Below are 27,458 nucleotides of genomic sequence, written 5' to 3'. Positions count from 1 at the left end.
TAGCTGACCTCCAAAGGAACGTTCCAGCCTAAACTATTCTATGATTCTATTGAAATGCTAACTGCACACATGGAAAATTTGGATTCTTTAGTAAGTGCTTTTGCCAGTGTCTCTTCTTGAGTCTAGTTATTCTATAGCTTTGTTCGGCTTTGATAACACCTTTCGTACTCCTTTTGTAATTGCATTAAATGGTCATGCCATTCTTGTCTAATACCTGCATTAATCTGTGTAGTGCCAAATAAGAAGGCATGAGAAATCTGTATTTAGAAATTCCAGCTTATCAAGCCCTTTTCCAGTGTTCCATTGTTGAAGAATAGCCCTATGTGAAATAACCTAAACCCACAGCTGTCTTCCACACTAAGAAAAGTGCCTGACAAGTTATTTTGCAAGAGCTTAGCTTCTACGTCAGGTAAAAAGGAGGAGTATGGGGGGAAAGCACCTTTTCCGTCAGCCTGTATAGAACCCACTCAGCCCTGGGAAAGCCTAGGGAAATGGATAGTCCTTGTAGCCTACCTGGATGGTATAATATTTAAGAACGAATAAATACTGGACCTTGTCATACGGGGATTTAAGCAGGAAACTTACTAAAAAAATAGCTCAGAACTTATGGTGCTATTTTGTCCTGTAGTAGCATCAAAGAACTATTGAGAATATATAATGTGCTTAGTAAAGTACCACTGTAATCGTAGCGAAGGATTTTCTTCTGCTTTCAATCATGGTCATATGTATATATATCTAAAATGCTTTTTTCCTGTTTGCCTATTCCTTGATTATTCAAATATGAAATTCTTGAAATTTTCATTACATCATTTGTTTTATTTTTATATATATATTTGATAGCAACATTTGTAGGTTTAGTAATATTTAAGCAGTATGTAGTGATGAGGTGAGAACTTTGCTGCTTCTATGAAAAATCCATCTTCTTGTCCATTAATTATGAGAGACTTAGTTCATATTTGTTGTGAATTGATGCAGGCTGAATTGACCTTAGTAAAGCTGTATTGATTTATACTAGCTAAAAGTTTAACCTGGGATTCTCTGTGTGTTTCAGTAAAATTATGTGCATTATTACTCATGCATAGCGGAGTAGATGTTAGTTGGAATTTTCGAGGATTTAAATTGAATGGCCACTGTATATTTATGACTGTGTACAAAACTGCAGAGTCACAGAATCATGGATGAGTTTGGAAGGGACCTGTGGAGACCATCTAGTTCAAGCCTCTGCTCAAAGCAAGGTCAACTAAAGTAGGTTGCTCAGGGCCATGTCCAGTTGGGTTTTGACTGTTTCCAAGGATGAAGGCTCTACAACCTCTCTGGCTGTGTCCTTGCACTGGGGAACCCAGACCTGGACACAACACTATAGATGTTTCTCACTAGTGATGAGCAGAGGGGGAGGATCCCAAGGAGAGCTTTGTGCATTTCTACAGCTCTCACATATAGGACATTTCTTCCTCCTTGCCTTCTTGGTTAGTCCTTCCTAAAAAGCCTGTATCTGGAGGTGTTTAAAAAACATGTACATGTGGAGCTTAGTGACATAGTTTAGTGATGGACTTGGCAGTCATGGGGTAACTGTTGGACTTGCTGATCTCAAAGGTCATTTCAAACCTAAATGATTCTATTATTCTATGATCCATTACCTGATTGCTGCAGGCAGGTATCTCCTGTCCACATCACTCAACATTCTTTGCTTGCTGGCCCAATCCACCACTTTCTCATTTGTTGGTGGGTTTTTATCTCCCTCGTTGTTACTCACAATTTAATTCCTCAGCAGTTTGGCCCCAGCCTATTGGAAAAGACACTTTTGCCTCATGTGGTCAGATGGATCCTGTCTCTTGTTAGTGGTTCTCCATTCTCGGTTTGTCCCATGGTTGTAAAATCAAAACGTATCTTGTCAATACCAGCTGGGCAACCAATTTTTGACCCACAGGATTCATTTTCTCCTCCACAACTCTTTCCTCCTCATGGTCAGGATTGAGGAAAGAGCCACCTGGGCCCGCCCATCTCTCTCTCTTTCTCTCTCTCTCTCTCTTTTTTTTTTTTTTAATGTGATACAAGTATTTCATAGAGAGCAATGTGCAAGTACAATGACAACTTCCATTTCCATCTGACAAATAAGTAGCTGCTATAAGTGTGGTACAAGTCCCCATGTAAAACTAACTTGTAGTTTGAGATCTGTGCAGTAAAATAAAGGGTTCTTTTTATTTTTTCTTTTCTTTTTTTATTTTATTTTTTATTAATAATAGGACTTCACTTCATAGAGGGACATGGATTCTTTTGTCAGGAAAGAACACTTCAAACAATAAGTGTTTTCTCCTGGGCATAACGTTCTTATGAATCTTTAATCAATTGCCTTGTTAGAGCAGCTTCATATGTAGACGATTCTAATGAAGGCAAACACTGCTTTTGAATAAGCATCTGAGAACTTCAGCTGAGAAGCAAAGTATTGCCATCAAAATTCTTGAGGTGTTATGTATGGTGCATGGAGCACCCTACTTCTGATTTAAAAAACATTTTGTTTTCTATATGGTCACATGCACACGATACCCAAGAAAGGGAATTAACGAATGAAAAACTGGACAAACCCGTAACTCCTCAGTATTTGATTATGAAGGAGATCGATGCCCTGGTATAGAGGCAGGGAGAGCAATGATGCATCAATATATTGATGTTTTCTTCTAGCCAAGAACAGGTAGCATGTTGCTTTTTCTTTTTCATCCTGCCGTTATTTCAGGTGGAAAGGCCTGGATTTGGAAAGATGTGAAGCTCTGTCCTTGTTTTTTGAGTCTGAAATTCAGATATGTAATAATGCTGTGCTCTGAGTGTAAACCATGATCCTGGACCACAATTGTTTTACTGTTGAAAGATTATTTATCACAGTTATTGTTGCTGGTTGGCCATGATCTCTAGTATATGTATAATTCAATGACATTGGGAACTCAAATTCTGAAGTATTCTTAATCTGTATATACAGTATGTTGTTAGATTTCTGCCATATACAAACAGAGTCAGGATCTGTTTTGTATGTTTCACTTTCTTTGAAATTTACTGAGTCCTGACATAAACTGGGGAATGAGGAAATACTGATGCTGCATGCCCATATAGGTGAGGCGGTAAAGCAGAGTTTGGACAACTCATTTTAAAAACAGGTCAGTAACTGCTTTTAAAATAAGGGTCATTCTTGAGTTACAAATGAAATGTGAATAACAGGCAAGATTGATCTTTCTGTCATGACTGTGTTTTGTTGCTGCTGTTTCTTCTCAACTGATAGATTTTTTTTTCCCATTACATTAACAGTGACATCTTAGCAGAGGCATAGGAGAAAAGGGTCTTATCCTGTTGATCTTAAATTGTGTTATTCCTTGATAATTTTTAAAGTTGCAGGCTTTCCTTCTTTTGAGCAAACTAGGCTTGAAAGGAAAAAGCAATGCCATTAAAAATGCCTGTGTAAATACATCTATATGTACATATATATAAAGGAATACATGGGAATGAAAAAGGAAAAATGTGGAAGTATTATTTATTTACTTCTCTCTGTGAGCTACTGTCAGAATGGATCCTCGTTTCTGTAGTGGTGTTGCTTACAGCTGGAACCTTCTAGAAAACTTTGATTAACAGGATAGTAATAGAATTTTCCCTAAGCCAAGACACATACTGAGGGAAGATATAAAAGAAGGTGTCAATCCTGTGTGCCCTTGGAGCAGTTAGCACAGTTCCAAGGCTGAACTCATTTGTGCTGTCAACTTATCAGCTATTTTCTCTCTTACGGATAGGACTATTTTCTTGTAACTAGTTGAGAAGGAGTAAATTTGGTAGCATTTGGAAAGTGTGCTGTAATCTGTTCCTTTTAAAGTGGCTTCACAGAACTTCTGAGGTAGTTGCCTAAACTCCCGAATTACCAAACTGATGTAGTGTTCAACTATATGTTAAACAAGAATGTGCACAAAGTTTAGGTCAAGCTGACCCACCCTCTCAAGTCCTCAAAACTGATGAATGAAAGGACTTCTAATCAGGGGAGTTAACCTTGGGAAACAAAGAACAGATAAGGGTAAATTATGCAGAAAGAAGCTTCCAAGTGAGAAAGTGCTGGTTGAAAGAGGAGACAAGCTGATAAGGTGTCACAATCCGCAAAGAAGTGGTTGAAAGTAGGAAAACGGTAATTGTGGTAATGGGAGATCATGACCTCCAACTCAAATAGACCCCATAAAAGAGGGCAACCCCGTGCTGAAGCATGTGTAGTTGGTAAAAAACTGCAGCAGTGCTGTCTGAGGATGCACACTAACTCGCATTACAAGCGAGAAACTTGTAGCCACACCGGTACGTGAATGAAAATGGATATGTAATATACTATGAATATGCAAGTACTCTACTGTACGTAATGTTTACCCTCGAGTAACTTGGTGTGCATGTTAGGAGGGAAGATCCCCCATGCACCCACTGCTGCAATGAACCCATGCCAGCTTTCTAAACTATCATTTGGATTGGGGAGTTTTCCTGGTTATGATTTTCTGTAGCAAGGTGGATGCTGAGTCTAAGTTTACTTCAAATCCTTCTTTAAATTCATAATACCATAGGATTAAGAAGTCTGATTCAGGGGAAGGATCTCCACTGCCATGAAAATTCAGTTTGGGAGCAAAGGGAGCCTTAGATTTGTTTCTGTACCATGTTCTTCCATGTGGGAGAAGAAGAGGTTGATGAGAGAGGAGATGGCATTTTCCTTCAAAATGCTATTTCTGTTCTAAGAACTTGAGAAGCGGAGTATGTTAACAAAGGGATATTTATTTAAATAAAGATTTACTATTTATTTCTTTCATAATGTTGGGTTTATTCCACACTCTGCCTTTACGTTACCAATTTTTTATCTAATATGACAAAAATCCGTCACATGACAGCCAACTTCCATAATTGGAAGACCACAAAGCTACAAGATAAAAAACTATCAAGGAGTAAACTCTATAACCCCACATCAGCAACATTTTAAAGAAAAACAGGAAAATGCTGGTTAAGATACTGCTGGGGTTTTTAAGGTTATTTGTATTTTGAGTCTGGCAAAAAGCTGTGAAGAATCTCTTGTGAGGGATGGATGCTACATTGACACAGAGCCAAGGGAAAAGCTTTACGGCAGAAATTGTTCATTGACTTTCTGACTGCAAGAGTGGAAAAGCAGAAAGAATTAGATAACATTAATTCAAGAAACACGGCAAAGGCAAGGCACGGGATTGGTTTATAAACAGCTTTAACTACGTATTTATTTCAGTGGCTCTGAAAACAAACAAAAGATTACTGGGATAAGATTAACTGTAACAAATGCAAGGAAATGCATGAAGCGGTTGGAAAAGCTTTTTATAGTAGAGCAGTTAAATCTAGTTAATTGTGTTTGATTTTTGTTTTCATAATTACTTCCATTGTTCCTCTGAACTCCTGCTGAATGTCTGACACAGTCGAGCTGTCATGCCATAATTAAAAAAATAAATGAATAGAAACTGAATACCAATGTGATTAGTGTTGTGTTACATACTTTAATGTATGTGCTACTTATACGGGTTGAGAGCTGCTTCACACTTAGCTGAGGAGATAATCCTTGATTTAAAACAAAGCAACCACTCTGATAAAGTAATGTAGTTAGTGGAAGCACTGACCCTATGTGAAAGTAACAAAAGTCATTCCATTCACTGTTTCCATATGGTAAGAAGGTAATGAGTAAGTCTTTGTAATGAGAAACCCAATTTATTTTAATGCCCACTGTGACCCACCATACAGGTATTGTCCAAGCTAGCAGCCTTTTGTAGCACCATTAGTAGTAATCGCGGATGAGCTGGGCTGTGGTTGCTGTATTAATGTCTGTTGATCTGTACATGTGCCACAGGTTTTATAAATCTTGAACTGGGCATATTGTAGAAGTGTAGAGCACCTGACTTACTGAGAGCAAGCCATACATGCATTATATGCACACTGCTAACTTTTTTGGATATTACTTAATCAGATTTTTAAGATTAATGACATAATGCTTTTGGAGCACATTCAATACATTAAAAATTGAAGACAAAGGTAGAAGAATATCATGAAATGCATGCACCTTTTCTGTGTCTGTGGCACAGGCAGAAAATCTGATTGTGTCTGGAGGAGTGAAGCTGAGAATATGTTTCAAACTGCAAACCCCTTACCAGAAACTCTCCCAACCATTCCTTTTCACTCTGAGGCTAATTTTGATCTCCCTTGATTTTGAGATAAACCCAATAAAGATGCCTAAAGTTGCAGATGTTCATTGCGGCTCAGTTAGGTGTATCTGAAAATACAAATATTGGGTTACAGATAAAGAGGAGCCACTGGCTATTTTTTTGAGTGTTGTACCTAGATCCTGTGCTTAAATTGGCCAGTTACTTCCTAATAATTTTTATTTTCTTTGAACATATTTCATGCTCTGTACTTCTAAGTACAGGTGTTTAGTTAGCACAGCTGTTCAGACTGAAAGCTATCAGGAGGAAGTGAACCATCTTACAGTACTTGTTATTACTGAAAAGATGAATATAGCTAGTAGTCACATCTATAGCTTCATTTTTAGCCTGTGAAATTGCTTTCTAGGACCTTTTAGGCAGGTGACAGTCTAATTCAATAGGACTATGGCTTGAGTACCAGTGGATGCTGTAGGAGAAGTCTGAAAGTCAATGGCAAGCCCATACTGCAGAAATCTGCGCAGTGCTACTGTGTTCTGTGCGCAGCCTTTCCTCCAGCCAGTGTTGTCAGTCATGTTCCTTTCATGATGGATGTCGCTCTGACACCTGTTGAATTGAATGGAAAAAAAAAAATCAAAAGAACTGCAATATCTTCTTTCCGTTTATTTGACAATGGTATGTTAAGTAAAATTCTTTATGAGTAAAACCAATAACAAATACATGATTGACTCCAAAGCTTTTCCTTTAAGCTAAACATCTTCATTACCATTCATGGGCATTTTATACAATTTCTTGTGTAGGGTTTGCACATGATGCATTGTCTAGTTTGGAAAAAAATACTTCGCAGGTGTGGTGACTTTATACACTGAAAATGAATATTTAAGACTCAAGGGAAGCTGTTCACAACTTTGGGGAGGTGGGGATGTAATACCTCAGCATTTCCTAAGGTGATCTATCGCAAGCTGACTTGTCTGTCTAGCGTTTTCCCCAAATGTCTTCCTAGTTAGATAAAGGATCTGCATGAATATGCAGAATTATTTGGCTGTTTTGTCTGAACGATTACAATTTATAGAAAACTGGATTTGCCACATTCTTAGATTCCCTTTGTAGCAGAATTGGGAGTTCAATGTTTCTGCAATACTTTCTTAATTTGTTGGGGTATTTTACATTCGTGGGGCAGGAAAGATGGATTTCATCCTCCATGTTGACCTATTCAGAGATTTAATTTGCATGGATATTTAAAGAATATATATGAAAATCTGAATTATTTCTTAAATATGCAGCCCCAGGTTGAACTGATCTGCTACCAGCACTATAACCCCAAGCTGCAGAGTCTAGGTGCCATCCCAAAAACTTGCATCAGTGTGACAGTATGATGTCAGAAACATGTGGTGTTGACTCTTACTTTGCTACCTGTGGGTTTTACAGGTGTCATTGATAGGAACAGTATGTATCCAGAGCATGCTGCATTACAAGATGTGGCTATTTGAAAATGACCCCTGCTTGTGAGTTTATTTTTGCAAAAATTTATTTTTCCATGCACAGATTGATGTCAATGAGGCACACCAGATGTTAAAGGAAGAAGCATAAATTCTGTCTTAAAGTGATTCTTTGCACATTACAGTATACACATATATAGCAAGAGTAAAACACAGAAGCCAGAAAAATTGCTTTTTTCAAGTAGGCTTGTAAAGGACTCTTTTCAAAGTAGTTGTACAAGCTATGTGATGTAAGGAAAAGAAATGAAATGTAACAGTTATCCAAATGCAGTGAATAAAGATAAGAATTCTCCACAATGTATCTACTAAATGTGTGTGTGTGTCTAACACTGACTCTCATACCACAGTTATTAAGTCTACTATATATTAATATTAATTAATTATATTAAGTCTAAAATAATAACATATTTATAATATAAATAAATATTATATATAATATATAAAATGTATAAAATTTATATTACATTAGTATAAGTCCATATGTTTTGTGCAAAATCTCTGTGTTGAAGCATTCGTTGCCTTGAAAAGCAGACACAGTGGAATGCTTTTTGTACTGGCTCTGGACAAATTGTAGTCCCATTTTATCAGTTCCAAGGTCAGAGTACTATCATGGCTCTTAAACTGTAGTGTAGTAAAGTGGGCTCTATTGAATGTTTAAGGAACACTTCTAAGTTTGCCTGAGCACTGCAGCTAGGTAACTCCAGCAGCAGAGTTCTTTGTCTGAACCCATTTCTCTTGTCTAGAGTTCTCATTTTTGTTGTAATTTGATTTCAGAATTGACTTTCACTGCAATATAAGTGAAGTTGTAGAGCTCAGATACATTTTGAAGACACACAGTAGCCATTATTAGTATGTCAGTGTAAAAATGCTTTAATTGCTTATTTCAGCTCTAGTGCTAGCTTAGCATAAGCCAAAGGGCACTGTTACTAAATACCTTGTGCTGCCAGTGTCTGTGTTTCTTTGTATGTCATTCTTGTAGACCAATGTGTTGTTTTTTTTTTAAATCAGGAAACATAAGCCCTTTCACACAAAACCTGAACTGGATTTGCATGGATTTAATACCTCCTTTTCCTTCTCCAGCTTCTCTAGTCTAACACTAGCCTTTCTATCTTTTTCTAAAAAAACCCACCAAATTATGTGAAACATTTTTCTGTCCTGCATGCCTGTACTTGTGTGGGAATATTCGTTTTCTTGTGAATAAAAATCATTGGATCATTTTGCTGTTATTCCAGAAATATTTTAAACAAAATAAGATCAGAATTATTAATTTTTCTCATAAAAACAGTGGTACTCTCCAGAATCCTCTACTTTTCTCTTAGCATACAGTCTAAAGCTCCTGATACCCCCTTTTGTGACTAAGGAACCTTCCTTGCCCATTTTGCTCTTTCTCTTCTCCCCTATATATAGCAGTTCATCAGCATTGCTTTTTGATTAACAAAGTGGGTCATTTTAATAACATCCCTCTGCCCACAAACTTTACCTTTCATTTTTCAGTTCATTCTTGAGTTCATGACCACCTGCAGCCAGCTCATTGATTCACTGGTGCGACTTTTGCTCTTTGGGAGCAGGTGAAGATATATTGGTGGCTTTCTCTTATCTGCCCAGGGGTACCAGTACACATAGTCATCAAAGAACCCAGGGTTTTTGTACAGTAAAAGGTGGCAAAAAAAAAAATAATAAAGAGGATGTCTTTTTGTAAGATTAGCTTACTGTGTGTTTAGGTGATAGGATGTGTTTTATTCACTTACTGTCTTAGTCTGACTTCTAAAACTTTATGATTAAGTAGACATGGATAATTTTGAAAGCGGTACTGCTTTGCAATTGCTGTAACCCCATTTTTAGCCTTGTTCTTTTAACTCTTTAGGAACATTGGCATAGTCTACCTTTCTGTAGAGAGATAAGCTGATAAAATATTTTTTCCATTCCTTTTCAGGGAATAATATGTGGGAGGCTGTGGACTATTTGCTTCCGACATAGGAACAGCACTGAGTTGGGAATCTGTACTCCTGAGAGAATGCTGGGAATCTGCAGAGGGCGACGGAAATTCCTGGCTGCCTCTCTGACCGTCCTTTTTGTCCCAGCCATTACGTGGATTTATCTGTTTGCTGGGAGTTTTGAAGGTAGGAGGGGAATAATGGCTGGGGGTGGGATGTTGAATGATTTGTATCAGAGCAGATAAATGCAGATCAGTCATTGTTGATTTAATTTAAATAAATCTAGTTTGGCTTGCATAGGAAATATTTCCCAAGGTGCAGGTTTCAACAAATGGCCTTCCTTACCTTATTCTCACTGCTGAGGAGGAGGTAGTTGCTGGTTATTTGATTTTCTTCTCACCTTTGAACTTGCAGAAAGTGCAAGGAAAAATCCCCACCTTACTGATTTCTTCTCTGTATTTTCTGATTTTTTAAAAGTTGATTTATCCTATGCCCTGTAAGATTTTACTTTTCATTAAAATTAACGTGTCATTTCAGATCTGCTCTTAATATTACTTAAAAGTGTTCCGAAAGGCCATATATATTCTGGGCACGGTTTACAGAACTCTTAGTCTAACCTGTGTGTTAGACCTTATATGTATGGATGACATGGGCCACTGAGTCTGATTTTGGGACACAAAGCAGGAAGTGTGTCTAGCTATGAGAGCACAGAGGGCCTGGTGTACAAATGAGGGAAATGTGTGTCTGGCGTGGTTCTTTGCACAGGGGGCTCTGCTAGGTCATGGTCACATAGCTGCAGGCTTTCTCTTGCCCTCGGGTCCAGTGTGCTGCTGCTCAGTGGTATGTAGTTTGCAGAGTGTCGGACAGCAGTGGGACACTGCTCTATGAGGTATAAATGTAAAGAATTCTGGGAAATGTTTTATAGGACTCTGATTTAGTTATATAAATGCCTACATGGCCAAAACCTGTGAACACATGAGGCTCTTGCCTTTGTGTGAAGATTATTAGTTCTGGCCACTGACTATGCTTATTGTGCCAGGAGGCTGAATAAAGAAAGTCAATGAATACCTATGTAAAATCCCTTTATATAAAATCAGTTAGAATCCATATCCTTCAGCGTGGTGATGTGTTGTTATAGCTGGATTATCTTTCTGCCCTCTTCTTTCTTCAGGTAGAGATCCTCAAGTTTGTAGGTACATTGACTTGCAACTATATGACTAGCGCTTTTTGTAATCAGACTTGGAATAATCAGCACTTAGGCTTTTAAATTGTCTACCTGACGAACTTTTTCCTGCCTTTAAAGGGGTTCAGCAGTTATAGTTCAGTCAGGTGAGGTGAGAAGATGCTGGATCTCCTATTTTTTGTTAGTTTGTAGTTTGTGCCTTTTTGGGGTGGGATGGAACATTTTACGTTTGGCAATAGGTGTGTTATTTGGCAAGAGTAAAAAAAAACTATCCAGGCTTTGTAGTTATCTTAGTACAGGGAAAGGTGTTTTACCCTTTTAAAAACTGTTCAAAGACTAGTTTACAGTCTGATAATTTTAAAAAGGCATTGTTTAAAATGTCAAGCTCCTTTCATGTAACCTTGGCTGATGAATTTTGTGCTTTGCTTCAAAACAAAATTGTATTCCAAGTTAAATTGCAAGTGAGAACATGTAAAGATTTTCGCCGTGTATTAAATACATTTCTAAATTAGTTATGGGCCAGATACAAATATTTGGATATGCAAATTTATTTGGTTACTTAAAATTCTGCCTTAATGGGAAGTAACACTGTGAGCTCATTTTAGAATGCAACGCTTATGGGATTGCTGTTAAATTGGAAATATAAGGGGTGCTGGCTGCATACTTGAAAACTAATGTATTGGCAGGCAGGACAGTACTGATTTTGTTTGATTTTTAAAAGCTGAGCAAATGCAGGCCTCACCTTGTTACTTTTAGAATAATATTATGCTGCCTTGTCATAATGACTATTTTAATTGTGTCCACAATTGATAATGGCATGCTGCTTTAAGTTCCTCTGTGTATAGAATCCTTTGTTTTTACAGAGAGCTCAATACAAATCTTGAAATTGGCTGCTACATAGTATTTGAAGTGACTTCAAGCTCTCAGTGTGAATTAATCTGAAATGCAAACCAGGGAGCAAGGCCCATTACCTATTAAGAAGCCTTGCACTGGAAAAGGACTGGAAATTGTATAAAGTTAGTAATTCTTTTTGTTATGTTTCTGTTTCTGATTTCTTTTTATTTTACTTTTTGAGTGGGGCAAGATTTAATCTTTGTTGGTTAAAATACTTATTTAACCTAATAATAGCTAGCATTTTTCTTAACTTGTTGGTATTATGGGCAAAGAGTTAAAGCCATTTTGTCATTTTATGTCGTTTCTTGTTTTGTACTCCACTATGGTTCATACAGTTTATTTATGTTTATACTTACTTATATTTATACTCTGTGTGTACTTGAGTACCAAATGTTCCACAAAAGCATTGTGTCTTGATTTGAAATCAGCTGGAGTGGAGAGTCGCCGCTTTCTTCTGGCACTAGTTTCTTTGGTTAATCATAGGCAGTACTAGAAATTTTCTTTTCAGTTCATCTGGTTTTAGACTCAAGTAAATGGTTCTTGTTCTACTTTTCTTCACTAAGTTGAAGACATTGTCAGTACCTGGTATCTTCTTAAACTCAATTATTCAGGGTGGAAGCAACGCCAGGAGTTCCCTGATTAAACTCCTGCTCAAATCAGGTAGTCTTTAGGGTCAGACAGGGTTTCTTAGGCCTTTATCCAGTTGTGCCTTGAAAACCTCCAAGGACAGGGACTACACAGCCTCCCTGGGCAATTTGTGCCGCTGCTTGACTGTCCTCAGGTGGAAAGAGTTTCGCCTTGTATCTAGTTTGAACCTCCCTTGCTTCAATTTACATCTGATGTCACTCATCCCCTCACCATGTATTTGCTGCGAAGAGCCTGGCTCAGTCTTCCTGCAATTTGCTTGTAGGTACTGGGAGGCTGCTGCTAAGTCCCACAGAGCCTTCTCCAGCCTGAACAAGCCCAGATGAAGCACTTCAGCCCCCTACAACCCAATAGAACTATGCTGAACTTCATCCATGTCATTCTTACATTTGGGGCCCCAAACTGGACAGTGTTCCAGATGTGGTCTAGTGAGTACCAAGTAAGGGGGAACAGTTACTTTCCTCAGTCTATTTGCTGTGCTCCTGTTGATACAGTCCAGGATGCCATTGGTCTTATCACTGTCCAGGCGTGCTGCTGGCTCACGTTAAATGTTTTTTCCACCAGGACTACAGGTCCTTCCCAGCAGGACTAGCCCACAGCCTGTGCCATTATGAAAGGGTTTGTCCTTCCCAGGTGTAGGGCTTTGCTTTGTTCATTCTTCCAGACTGTCTAGGTCAGGGGTCCTCAAACATTTTAAACAGGGGGCTGGCGCGCGGATGAAGTGGCAGGCAGTCGTCTGCAGCTGCTTGGTTTCCCGGTGGGGGTGGGGGCAGGGGGGGTCTGTAAATACCGGGGGGGTGGATTGAGGACCCTGGGGGGCTGTATCCGGCCTGCGGGCCATAGTTTGAGGACCCCGGTCTAGGTCCTCCTGGATGGCACCCTTGCCTGTGAGTTTGTTGACTGAAACCCCCAGGCTTGGTGTTATTTGCAGTCTTGATACAGGTGAGTTCTGATTTCTCCTTTGGGTCATTGATAAAAATATTAAAAAGGACGGGTAGCAGAGCAGACACTGAGGAACTCCACATGTAACTGACTTCCACACAGGGCATGAACAAGTAGCAGTCACCCTCTGAACCCAACATTCCAGCTAGTGTTTCACCCATCTAGTAGTCTACCCATATAGACTGTAAAATCCCAACTTGGATACAGGGTGGGAGACGATACTGAAAGCTGTGCTAAATCCAAGGGAGGTCGCATCTACTGGTCATCTCTTATTCACAGATCTAGTAATTCCATCACAGAAGGCAGTCAGGTTGGTCAAGTGTGATTTACCCTTGGTGACCCACGCTAATTATCCTGGATATGTTTCTGTTTGAAAGTACTTACATGTGGTAGTCAAATTGCTTCCCAGTCTTTTTATCACCAAGCTAAAAAGGCTGAGCTAGCCGAGTTGTCATAGCTATGTTGAGCTCTTTTTTGATATTGTTTTGCAGTTTTTTGTTTGTTTGTATGTTTCAGGGCTCTAGGCTCAATATCTCTCTTTGGTACTGATACCTGCAGTGCCATGTCTGAAAATTATGTGTTCTTGATGTAATTAGGAATTACATTGCTCATCCAGGTGTTTGTATCTAAGATCTTAAGTTATTCATTTGCCATAGCATGGCAGTGGGATCACAGTTAGAAACCCTTTATAAGCAATTTGTTAGTGAATCTGTAATACAAAATATGCCCTAATGTAGTCAATTCCCATGTTCTACTTTTTGAATAGTTTATACTTCTTCAGGACAGAATTTTGTTTCATTTAGGCTTTGTGTCTCTTGTCAGAAAGTACATTGCAGCCTGCTGCTTCACAGTTGTCACTCAGACACTGCCAGTAAGACCCTTCCCTTGGAATATTCATTGGAGGTGGCATTACCCAAGCTGTGACAGAAACAGCTACTAAAAGCCTCATTAATCATGTATAAATGTCTGTTAAGGTTATGAACTAGAATATTAAAGAGGATTTTGAATGTTGTATAGCCTTTGAACATACCTGGTTACTGTTGTTGTTTTTAATAATGCACAAGGACAGCATAATTTCAGTTATCAGTTACTTTAAATGAAAAAGCTAATTGTTCCAACATTCTGAAATTACATTCAAAAGGCAAGGTAATAGAGTAGGAAGGATGGAGTGCATTTAAAACAGGGAATAGGAAATAAATAATACATGATGAATTTTCATTAGAAATAAAATAGCAATTTCACTAACCAACAGTAGCTCCAGAAATAGCATCATTTTCCAAGCAATGTGCAGCAGTTTCCTATCTCCTTTACCATGAAGGTCATGTAAAATGGAGACTTGGAACTGTAATTTGACACATGCTCTCTAGATTACTGATTCATCAAAAAACCGTGTACCGTGGCTATGTGGCTTCAGCAGTTCCACAGTAACCTCCGTTTTGACAGGATGAAAATACAGTCAAGTTACCAATTTCTGCATAGTGGATCCACTTGAGGTTGAAAACCCTGAAGTGTCCGCGTAGGGCTCCTGTGTAGAACATACTTCACAGGAAAAGAAGATTCAATGATGTAACCTTAAGATGAAAACTTGGAGAAGTTGTGTGAGATCATGTATGAAGTCTGTGAGAGGGTGGGAAGTTGACTTTTTTTTTTTTTTTTTAACTGCCAGGGTAAGATTTGAAAAACAGATCCTGTTGTCTTTCCTGGGATTTGCTTTCCTTGATTGTCCTTTCACTCCAGTGTTGGCCAACTGTCATTCTCTGAAAGTACATTTTAGCCCAGATAGTCTGTAGAGACATGACTGAAACCAGGGTTGGGCAAACACCTCATAAAATACAATAAAGTAAAATGAAGGAAGCCTGCAAATATTCAGCTTAGTATTTAAATGGATTCACTTTGATGCTGTTTACACTCTTTTTGTGTATGCTTTCCATAAATATTCTAGTGAATATGTTAATTGGGAAGACTGTCTACAGAAACAATGAATATCCGGTTTTAATATTCATGGGAAGCAGATTTTGAAATCATATTTGTGAATACTTGAATCAGAAAACTGATTCTGGGAGTTCAGTTATATTCAGTTAAGTGTCAAAAGTTTATCACATGATCTATGTGCATGATGAAAACTGCCTGAATTTTTAATGTTTGCAGTAAGTTGCTCATAGGAAGAAGCAAGCAAATAATTAATTGCTAAAATGTCTATCAGACACTTGCAACTGATGGACAAACATCAGAAAATAATCCCTTCATAGACAATGTAATGAGGAAGGGCCAAAATCTGAACTTGCTTATTTCATTATTATTTGCTCAGTTTTCCTGAATTTTATCTGCTGTGTCTCTCAACAGGATTAAACAAGAAAACTTAATCCACTGTCCATTTAAAGTAGAAGTTTCAACCTCTGTATTGATCCTGTCTTTTAAACAAAGTTCTGAGAAAAGAGATCCTGAAAGGGTGTCTCTGCATATAATAAAATGTTATTGTGATGGGTGCTTGAACAGGTTTACAGGAGGTGTGTTTTAGTTGAGATCGGCTTCATAGCAACCCCATCATAAAAGCTGTTTCTGTGTACGTTCATATTCTGGAGTAAATGGTGGTGGTTTACTCCTCTTTTTTTTTTTTTTGGCCGGGACATATGCTGAGAATTTTCACTTAAACATCTCTATCTCAGCTGCAATCAAGATACCTTCTTAAGTGTGTGTGCAGTTTTTACTTGGGGATCCTACAAGAATAGAATCAGTCACAACACTAAAGACCTCAGGCTTATGCCAAGTTCTGTTGCTTTATTCTAGAAAACTTGCCTTTCTATGAAACCCTTGAGATCTGGATATACAGAGTACTGACAAAGTTTGGTTGAAGTATGCTTTTACCAGAAGGTCCCTGCTGTGAAAGCAAGAGTCCGGTTCTCTGCTCATCATCTTTAGCTTGCAAGTCAGAATCCCCAAAATTAGATTTTGTTTTACAGACGTGAGAACCTTTATCTGTCATCTAAGAAAATAACATCAACAAGTGTATATGAAAGAATAAGAGCATTTTACTTGCCATTATATAAAGAAATAGTCTGCTTGTGAGCAGCAACTGGAAATTTGAAGTAGTTTCTGTGGCAAAATAAGACTGGCTTTAGGCAAAGAGTGTAAGCCACAGTACAGTATGTTCCTGAGAAGCTTTTGGAGGTCACACTGTGGAGTTAGTGAGGACCATGGTGACTTCTTCTCCACCACTCTTGCAATTAAACTATATACTATAGGGTGCTGCAATACAATTTTATCCTTAACTAATAAGGTCCACTGAATAGCTCAACACCGAAATACCAGTATCAGTGCTGTTTCTTCCTTAGCCTGTCAGGAATCCACATCCTCAACCCAGTGTATTATCATCTCAGGCAATGCCATGAATCTTGCAGTGGCCACTTCTTCTTTCAGTGTGTTGTCCCAAATGAAAGCAAGCCCACATTGCTCTCTGAATTCCACCATAGGACACACATGTTCTCTTTTGCTTATTCTTTCATAAAAGTAAAGTAAGCTGTAGGGTTTACCTTCTTTCCTCTCTATACATCTCTTTATTGGATGGAGTATCTACCAGTTTTCTCTTGGCATTCTTTTTCTGGTCAGTTCTTAAGTTGGCATTTCTGGCAGAAACATAAAGGTCAGAATGAAAAGGAACTCTTTGAGCAGGAATAAGTTGCCAGCTTCTTCAGAACAGTAGCTTACCCTGAATATAATCTGTGGGAATTCTCAAGGTTTTTGTTTCATCAGTGTCTTCCTCATTCTTTGAGCAAAACTTTGGGAAAAATGCTGTCTGTAAAAGCTGCATTACACGAAGGTGAGCAAATTCCTTCGAAGAAGAAGGGACATCTGGATGCCTAAATTGTGCTAGGGCTGCATGGGAGACTTACCAGTAAAAGAGCTATTTCCTGATTATTCCTCGTTCCTTGTTTCAGAGATAGGTATTTACTAACTTCATAGTCAAAATATGCTTTTCGGCAGAAAAACAAAAGCAAGATGAGTTTAAATCTCTTGGTTTGTTGGTTTTTTTAAAAAAGTCAAACCCCTAAGAAGTAGTACTTGGCTTTTTGAAACAAAATGTGCAGTTTATAAGTACACCAGACCTTTGAGTGCTGGAACTAATGTAGCCTGACTTGCTGTGATCGATGTCATGCAGCTGATTGATGTTGAAGTTGCTTTTCCTACAATTAGGGCATTTACAAAGTCTAGCTCCCATATGGGTCTCCTGGTACCTAAATAAATCTTGAGTTCATGCTGCAGTGTATTTCTCAGTGGTAAAATGTGTAGCATCTCTCATCTTTCTGTGTGTGTTCCTGACAATTGTAGAAGCTTCATTACCTCTGACTTCCTTCCCTCTAACAAATTGATTTGAAATTAACCATTGAGCCTTGGGGACATGCAGGCAAGCAGGTCAACAAATATATACGTACAAGATGGAAAAAAAAACCAACCCTGAAATATAAATGTTTTAAAAGATTAAAATGAAAATTTTATATTTTGATTCTGGTGAGTGTTTCGGTTAACTCAGAACAATTAACAGGATATTTGAATTTTCTGGAGTTTCAATGTTTAAAATTTGTGGGTTTTTTTTTCAGATCAGTCTGAAATCAGAGTTTTTCTTTTAGACAGCATATTGCATCTGTAGTGTCTTCCAGTGCGCTTGAAACTCTTATTTTGAATATTTATTTAAATGTGTATAATACCAGAAGGAGAAAGAGTCAAGTTAAAAATAAATTCAAAGAAGTACTTCACACATTGTGTATGGTCATTCTTATGTTCTGCAGATAGTGCTCTGGGATGATTTAGGAAAAGCAACTGAGTGTGAAGGTTAATATCCTGGTATTGGATGGATGTGTTTTAGATATGCTTAGCTTAAGAATGCCAGTGTCTTCAACACATCACTTTATTCCCTCTTTACCCTTCTGAAATATTTTTTCAGAAAACCATTGAATTGTTCAGTTGAGTAGTTATTTCTCTCCCTGGAAGTTTTACCTCTGTTGTGTTGCTTTGCCTTCTGCAATTCTTGTTTTGCGACTTGAATCAAAGAGATTTTTTAAAATACATCCTTGGACAATTGAGTGAAATGCAGAACTAACTTCAAAAACATGGGCAGACAGCAGTCATCTTGGTTCACTCAACTTCATAGATACCAACAATGGGAGGAAAAGTTGATGACCTGGAGAATTATATGTTTTTAGCCGGAGATTCTCTTCTTCCAGTTCAACAAACAGTGTTCAAACCATTTGAGCTATCCTGCTGTAATAATTTTTTCTAACCTGTAGCATGACTGTCCTCCATAGTTCTGTGAAACATGAGTCAAAGTCCAGGATGTAAACATCAAGGCTTTAAACCTCTTCCCCCCACCCCACCCCCCTTTATAATTCTGTTTAGGTTTTTAATTGCTAAATGAGTTTGCAGAGATAAGTAATTATGGGGAAGAATGGAAAGTAGTGAAGTTAAAATTACAAAAAATGTTGGGTTCATCACATTTTCCTAACTTAAATTCACAATCTGTAACAGAATGTGCTTCTGTTTGGTACCTTGACTTAAATATATATATATTTAAAAGATAATAATTTATGGGCCTAGTTAAAATATTTTACTGTCTAAATAAAGTGTTTCATAATGAGATGCTTTTCCAGTGAGCTTGTAATAAGAGGTTTATACCTATTCTAAAGAAGAGATGTGTGACCTGCTCTCTGCATACTGATTCCTGAACTTCTGTGGATGCCCAGTGAAATCACCATCACCAGTGTGTAGTTTGACACCTGGAGTAGCTTAGAAGATTTAACACATAAAGGTTCTGGATTGGAAAACCCAAAATGTGTATCTACAACATAAACTGAAAATGTGATTCTAGTACAGTCAGACCAGCTTGTGTTTGTTGTAATTGAGTGAGCACAAGTACTATTGGGTGTAGAGATAGGCCACTATGAGAAGCAGAAGAAGCCTGGTCAGCTTGTACAGTTTTCTAAGCAGTGACACCTTCATCTTCAAAGTGATTATTGTTCTTCTTAAGCAGATTAAAACCAGTGTATCTATGGCTGTTGGTGCTGCAAAAGCATCTTTGTTTGGCTTTCTAGACACAGGATTGAGGTTGTCATGGTGTAGTTTAATATCAAAGAATGTTGCACAGCATTCATGTAATATATAGAGGATTATTTCTGGAGCTGAAATAAAACTATAGCTAGTAAGACAGAAGTATTCTTATATGCTGGAAGGTGCTTGAAGAAATTGCTGGAATAAAAAACATGAAAGAGCTATCTGTTTATTATGCTATTAAGGAGAGTAAAAAAAAAAAATATCCAAAAGAAGTTGTGTTCCTCCCCAGCGTTTTCTTCCTTTCCTATTTTTTCTATTTTATTGTTCAACTTTCCTTCTTTACATGTCAATACATCTCTCTTAAAGTAGTTGCAGCAGTCTTTTTTTAATTTGTAATTCAGAATGGAACTGGCAGACAGATTTGTAGATTCTCCTCAAAATCACACAGAACAGTTACTGACGTTTTGTTGTCTTGTGAAGATTTGTAGGTTGTTGCCATCAGAGGGGCTGTTAATGTTTCTAATCAATGTCTCTAATCCTTTGCATAGTGCAGGCTGTATTATATTTTAGAGCTGATACAGTAATGCTGGCTGGTAATTCCTGCATCAGACCCATGCCTTCTAGATACACCAAAGCTTTTTTCCTAGCTTTCTGAACTTGATTTTAAAGCTGGTGGAGGATTCTAGCACATACCTGAATAAATTATTCCACGTTGTTCAACAATACATGCTTTAATCCTTGTCCAGATTTTTCTGGCTTCAAGGTAGGAAGTGAAAGATGAGAAGTAAATGAGGAAAAAGAATAAAAAAGGATCATGTTAACAGGTTCATTTTCATGTAAAGTAAGTGATCATGGCTATGAGATATTGCAATACATAAAATGCACCGCAAGAAGTATCACCTTGAGAACTATAGATGAGAGTACTACAGTGCTATAGTTACCAAAACATATAGGTGTTTAAAGAAAAAAGATAATTACTAACTTTACCATAGCTAACAGAAACTAGTTACCAGGATGACCAGTTGCCATCCCAGGCCAGAAAAACTATTTCCCAAGCAGATTCTTTGTTTTGGGCTCCAGGTTACTGTACCTTTTCAGTTGTGAAAAATAACCGTTCAGAAAGGATCAAATCAAACACACTTTCAGCTGCAAGAAAAGAATGTTCGTTACATTTAAGAAACAATATTTATTTGAGCACTAATATGGCAACCAGTTATTCATGAGATCAAGGCTTATAAACTTCTATTTTATAAATCTTAATTAATTAATCTCGATTCTCCAAATAAAACATAAAAACACTGACAGTGTTTACAAGTTACCTTTACAGCATTAAGAAATTGAAGATTTCCTTTTTTTCATATCTTTAAGGCATTCAGTATTATAAAATCATATTGAACTAATATTACAGCTTTAATATTTCACAATCAGTAAATTTTCTGCCTGTCATTGGATTTAATTTAACCTAACTCAGTGATTTTGCATGTTAACTTTAGCAGGAATAATGTTTTCAGATGAATGGGTGCTATAAAAATCTGCTTTTTTATTCTCTACTAATCGAACTATTATAATGTGTATCTCAAGTAATCTACACTGACTTTAACAGAGGTTTCTTTTGGTCTGAAAATCTAATGCACACAGAATGTTTTCTAGGAGCATTAGCTATACAGAATCATTTAGGGTGGAAAAGGTGGAAAAGACCTTTAAGATCATTGAGTCCAACTGTTAACCCAGCACTGCCTTCTCTCAACCAGGACTCCTGCAGACACTCTAGCAACAGCAGCTGAATAATTTTATCCTTGGATAATTTTCCCGTGACTAATGGGTTTAGCTATTCCACCTCTTGCTTCGGTGCATTACAAACCCAAGAGTTTAAGGTAAAAATCTCAACAGAGAGGTTACATTTTGTAGAGTATTCTTACAGGAACCAAGTATAAAAATCTGCCTGCACAGCTACACGTAATTATTGGTTTCCAAGGAATTTCTTTAAAGCTTTGGCAATATACACAGAGGTAAGTAAATGTGAAAATAACAATTATTGGATGTATTTGAGTTGGGTAAAGGTATTAGTTGCTTGTTCACTTACACTTGAATGGAGATGTGATGAATTAAGTAGTCTTCCTGTAGAATGCAAATTCCTTTAACCAAATGATTGAAATCTGCTGTTTATCTCCTTTAAATTGTAGGACTTCGTTTGCCTAAGAGCTGACTTGTTGACTTCAGAACAACTGATGGTGAATTTCAGCTTCATTCTAAGTTTATTACTTTAGAAGATTTAAGAGCAAAATGTACCTCAGTTATTTTTGTCTTTTTTTCCTTTCCCCAATTTTAAACATTCTCATATGCCCCCTATCTGTTCAGCTACCATACTTGTACCTCAGCGATTTGATATTAATAGCAAAGATTAAGCAGTTTCAGCTCATCAGAGAAGAGATATTAATCATCATCAGGCCCAATGAGAACTTTAATTTTCCGCTTCTCTTTTTTCACTAAGCTCTGGCGGCTGTCACTCGCACCAATGTCTGCAGGACATTTAATAATCTGCTTCTGAAGATGCATTTCAGTGGTTTCTCTCCTTTTATTTCCTCCGTCAATCTCAGTGAGTTTCATCATTGCAGGCTTTAATTGAAGACCACTGTCATAAGATGGAGAGAAGAAAATTATTCCTTGAACAAAGCTAGTTCAGGGACATAACGGTTTTTATTGTGTTCAGGAGGAAGATGTGTTAAATCAAGATATTGAAAACGATGGGAATTCTTGTTTTGATACGTGATTCAGTACTGTTCCCTTCCTCCCTGCCCCCAGCTCCTGTTTGCACACATTTATTTATTTGTGCCTCAGAAGTATGGTTAGATTTGTGTTGCAGTACAGATGTGGAACACTCTGAATCAGGGGATGACAAGAAAGAATCCACATAGAAAACTTTATAAATTACACCAGTACCATTATACTGGTCTGTGTCATTGTCGTAAGATAGTCTTACTGCAGCGTAGGAATTGCTTTTGTCAGCTCAGTTAAAGCAACTTCCAAAATTACATGTTTGCCAATAAAAGCAGTCATGTGGGATATTATGCTAGTTGACATAGCAATAGCTGTTTAAAATGTCATGTAATCTTAGACTGACACAAGCTATCTTATAGAGAAGCCCTAAAGGTAACAAAATTCTGAGATGATGCTACTACTGTCACCTCTTAACTACAATAAGATGGTGAAGTACTGTCTGTATGTATAGGTGCTAATGTGCAATTTGCATATCCCACCTGTTTGAGGGGGGGTTATCAGCTTCTAAGTAGTTTTAAAAGCAGCAGCTCTCCATTAGGAGCAGCGGGTTACAGTTTTCTGGAGTCTGAGGGGAACAGATCAGACTAGGACAAAACAACACAGGGAGCTCAAAAGCAAAATGGTTAGTCATCTGTATGCATCACATAGACCTCATTTAATAGATAGTGGATTTTGTTGTTTGAACAGTGATGTAGCTGATTAATTTGTACAGCACATGCTGTGAAAGCACTTCAGTAAAATTTTAAGCAGTTCCTAACTGTGGATGCTACCGTGCTTGCATTACTAGCTCTGGATACCTGATTTTGAGTCAGTATTTCTCCTGTTTAAAAACCAGGCCCCTTCAAATTTGAAGAGGCTCAAATTGAGCGCCTGAGAACTTTAACCCAGAATCAGTCATTACTTTTCAAAATCTCTGCAGAAAAGATGGCTCCCCAGCCTGATACTTTGCTGTACTGGGGGGATTGATTTATTCCTTCTTGCCAGGAAGACTCTTGTATAAGTGAATTTTTTTGTTAGCTTCTGAAAAGGCCTCTATCTACACTGCTTACTTGGGATGAGCCTTGTAACTGCAGTAGGCCTTTAAGTTTTCTAGCCATGGAAACTTCCTGAGCTTTATTAAAAATGGCCTTTAAAAAAGATCTTTTCTGCTATCAATAGCCACTATTCTACCTTGGGGACGAAAACCACAACTGGTCAGTAAATCAAGACAAAATTATGTGAGCTTAGAAAAAATTGCTATTACCCATTGCAATTTCTAGCACTAAAGAAGATAGAGCAGAACCCCCTTCCCCAACAAATTATAACAGTTAGTACTATTTTTCTTTTAATTGGCATGATTATTTATGTTGCAGGTTGACTCAGGGGGGCCAGATCTAGAATAATATCATGAACCTGAAGCAAAGCATAGTGGTATTTTTTGTGGAAACAAGGATTACAGCATACTAGTATATGCAATCTATGAATGTATGTACATTTATGAACATACGAAACATGTCCCTTTTTTTTTTTAATTAAGGGTAAGGTATTGATCTTGGAAACAAATTGTTTGGGAAATATTAGCATATTTAAACAGACTGCTATATTTTTAGTAAGTAAATGATTGTTTTCCTTATATATCCAGCACTGAATTACAAGAAATAAAAAAATATGATATTATTTGGATATTGCTTAGAAATATTCCACTAAGGTCCCGGCATTTTTATCATAGTTTGACTGCACAGGAGTAATGGTAAAATCTGAGCCATTTCTGAAAAGGGGATGGTTTTGTGCTAGATACAGCGGGGCTGCACAAAAGTGACGTAATTGTTTAGGAGCTGTGGTGGAACAGAGATTCTACTTAGAGGCAGACAGGAAATGGAAAGCTTCTTCTGATGAAAGGATTATCCGTGGTAATTTTACGTGGTGCTTGTTGGGAGAACCAGATTTCCAGTGAGTGAGAGTAGGAATCTCAAAAAAAAAAACCTGGTGAAGATTGGGAGCTGTGTTTTTAGTCAGTCCCACAGAAGAGGTGTAGTGAAATCTGAGAATGTGAGGGTTTAACTAGGGATGGAGGAGTTAATGAATGAGAGTGAGGAAAGAACCATGTTCAGGTGTTAACTGTCAGTTGTCATAAACAATTTCTTGGGCAGGAAGCTGAATGGAGTACTGAGAACTGGCTTTTTTGTAGTAATCCAAGCAGGGAGAGAAGGCAAAGGAAAAGATGTGCATGCATTGCAGTAGTGTGATCTAGTAAAAAAGTGGATTCATATGGAAAAGAGAGGGTATTATCTTGAGGAGTCAGGAAGACACTGAGTTCCATTGTGAGACCATCATTTGCAATATTACTAAAAGCAGCCTCACCATGCCTCACACTAACCTCAGTGTTCCATTTGAGCTACGTGTGGAAGGATTCAGCATCATGGAAACATGTATGTTATTATTCATTCCAAATTATTCTTTTAGGTTTCAGTCTTTTGAAATTACAGGGGAATTTTTGCATCTGAAATTCATTCTAAACCTGAAAGCTTCCAGTCAAACTTGCAGATGGTTAATTGACATTTGGTAGCATTTGTTTGTGGATTTAACTGAATCAGTGTTGTAAAGTTGAAGGAAATTGTTAAGAATTGTTACGAGAGAACTTACTGTTACAAGGAATATGGGAAACCTACCTATGTGGTCCTGTCAAGAACAAATACAACATTGAATGAACAATATATTGAAGAGAAAGTGGAAAGTGATCCTGTAGGTAAGGCATTTTTGGTGATGGTGGATGGTGCAAAGACTATTTAAGGCTAAATTTGTCTCTCTAGGCCTCCCAGAACCTTTTTATTTATTATCCGTCTAGCTCAAGAGCAGAGGATTTACATCATCGGCCCCCCAGTAAGACAAATAGTGGTTATGTGATTAAAAATATTATGAAGAATAAAGTAACTGAAAGGCAGTGATGGAACTTGATAAGGAAGTTGTATTCCACCTCTGTACTCTCATCAACAGTTCCACTGCACCACAAAATAATTAACTTCAGGTGTAATTAGAACACCTAAGTTTTGGGTAATTGTTTTCTATGTTTATATAAAAAAACCCAAGTACACTTTTGGATGCTGAAACTGAGGAAGAGGAATAGAAGTTAAGAGACTGAACTGGAAGAGTCAACATTTTCATTACTTCAAGATGGCTGTTGAACACTAACATGAGATGATGGCTACGAGAATCCAGAATGCAGGCGAAAACACATTCCTACTTGATACTATTGGTTATTTGTCTGCAAGGAAAAACATCAGATTATTGTTATCAAGTTGATGGAGATGTCAACCAAGGATACAGGAGAAAAAAATACACAAGGAGGTCCTTTGCTTCTTCAGAGAGCAAGAATAGGGTAAAAATGATCAGAACTTCAGAAACACAGTGATGTGAGATGTCTGATGTATTATTTCTGAAGATGTTTGTTGAGAAAGAAGTGTATCTTAGTACTTTCCTAAAACATGTGGTGGAAGGTCAAACCTCTTCCCTGGCTGTTTTAAGAAAAATAGTTAAATTCTCAGGAAGATGAGGACTGCATATTTGTATTCAATGCTGCAAGCTGACTAGACTTTTCATTGCATACAGAAATTGATTTGATCTGAACGTAACAGGTTACAGTCTTAAAATAGACACAATGGGAGATTTAGGTAGAGCTTGACAGGAGGAAACGCAGCTCTGAACATGAGTGTGAAGTGTTCTGATAGATCATGAATGTGAGTTGCGGAATCTCCACCATGAGATTTTTTACAGCAGGACAATACAATGGCAAAACAAAGGTTGTAAGTGTAAAGTAAGGCACCTTGGGAAAGAATCACCTTAATACACTATAATCAACTCGGGTGTTGTTGCTGCTCTGGAACTACATCATAGACTTTTGAAATATTCCTAGGAAAGCTGAATTTGACACTGGAAGGTAGAAGGTAATGTTATACATGTAGCCACAAGCAAAATTTGATAGACCTTGCTAGTTATTAGAATGGGAGATCTAATTTTATTTTTCCGTTCCTTTACCAGATTGAGAGCTTTCTAAATACATAAGGCAGGACAGAGCTTTTCACATGAACAGATACCATTAATACCAAGACAAATGGTTTTTATCAGATAAACAGTACATTTAGGATGGAAATGGGAGGAAAATACCTGTTCATCAGATCAGTACAATTCTGGCCCAGCCTCTCAGTGGGATTAATAAAAGGCAAAATGCTCTCACTAGTTCTAATGCAAAACTTGAGCTGTTTAAGAAAGGGCTTAAATGATGTGTCAGCATGAGACCAACTGGGCCTTCGCTCAATAACTGAAAAGGTCCCACCTAATCCTATGTGGTATCTTTGCAAATATATTCCCATTTTGCTTCATGGAACCCTCTCGGGTTCCACTGAACAGGCGATAATCTCCTTTGCAAGAGAAGGTGTATTATTTGGAGATTATGTTTTGGCTTCTTCATGGTTTTAAAACACCATTTTTAAGGATTAAAGCAGCAGCAGAGCTGATTATTTAGTGAGTATTACTTTATGAGGTAATGACACTTGCCTTCTTTACTAAGTACTTCTTGATGAAAAACACTATATAGGCTAGGTAATATTATTATTATTATAATGGAGTGTTGGGGACTAATTAGTCACACCAACATTTTTAGGCAAAGAAAAAGAAGTGTTTCTGGAGAAAAAGGAATGTTGTTAAGCTTCAGGAACACTGATTCTAAGTATTCTGTTGAGTGACAGTGTATCTGTGTAACCTGAACTACTCAAAGTACTTGAGTGGGAAACTAGATTTCTTTCAAAGTGGGTTGTTCAGGGTGCTTTGGGTTTGAGTGACAATGTTTTTTGCAGCAGGGGTCTACAGGGGTGGCTTCTGTGAGAAGATGCTAGAAGCTTCCCCCATGTCCAATGGAGCCAGTGCCAGCCAGCTCCAAGACGGACCCGCCACTGGCCAAGGCCGAGCCCATCAGCAATGGTGGTAGCACCTCTCGGATAATGTATTTAAGGAGGGGAAAAAACCCAACTGCACAACAGCAGCAAAAGTGGGGCGTGAGAATATGTGAGAGAAACAGCCTTGCAGACAGCAGGGTCACTGCAGAAGGAGGCAGGAGGTGCTCCAGGTGCTGGAGCAGAGATGCCCCTGCAGCCTGTGGCGAAGCCCACGGTGAGGCAGGCTGTGGCCCTGCAGCCCATGGAGGTCCACGGTGGGGCAGATACCCACCTGCAGCCCATGGAGGGCCACATGCCAGAGCAGGTGGATGCCCGAAGGAGGCTGTGACCCCGTGAGAAGCCCATGCTGGTGCTGGCTCCTGAGAGGACCTGTGGCCCCGTGGAAAGAGGAGCCCAGGCAGGAACAGGTTTGCTGGCAGGAATTGTGACCCCACAGGGGACCC

At 38.1% G+C, this 27,458-nt stretch overlaps 1 protein-coding gene across 2 annotated transcripts in view; it reads left to right on the top strand.

The window, feature by feature from the left end:
* Window positions 1–27,458, top strand: part of LARGE1 (LARGE xylosyl- and glucuronyltransferase 1) — a 286,548-nt gene that overhangs the window by 77,892 nt on the left and 181,198 nt on the right. For both annotated transcript variants that reach the window (XR_003563335.2, XM_027816040.2), the window contains exon 3: window positions 9,603–9,789. Coding sequence is in view for 1 of the 2 variants with exons in the window: in XM_027816040.2 (XP_027671841.1) it covers window positions 9,684–9,789 (106 nt within the window). In the remaining variant the exon portion in view is untranslated. The remainder of the gene's footprint in view (window positions 1–9,602; window positions 9,790–27,458) is intronic.

The sequence above is a fragment of the Falco cherrug genome, chromosome 5, assembly GCF_023634085.1.
Source record: "Falco cherrug isolate bFalChe1 chromosome 5, bFalChe1.pri, whole genome shotgun sequence".
NCBI classification, from domain to species: domain Eukaryota; kingdom Metazoa; phylum Chordata; class Aves; order Falconiformes; family Falconidae; genus Falco; species Falco cherrug.
The sequence above is the reverse complement of the archived record's forward strand: the minus strand, read 5'-3'. Positions and strand labels throughout refer to the sequence as shown.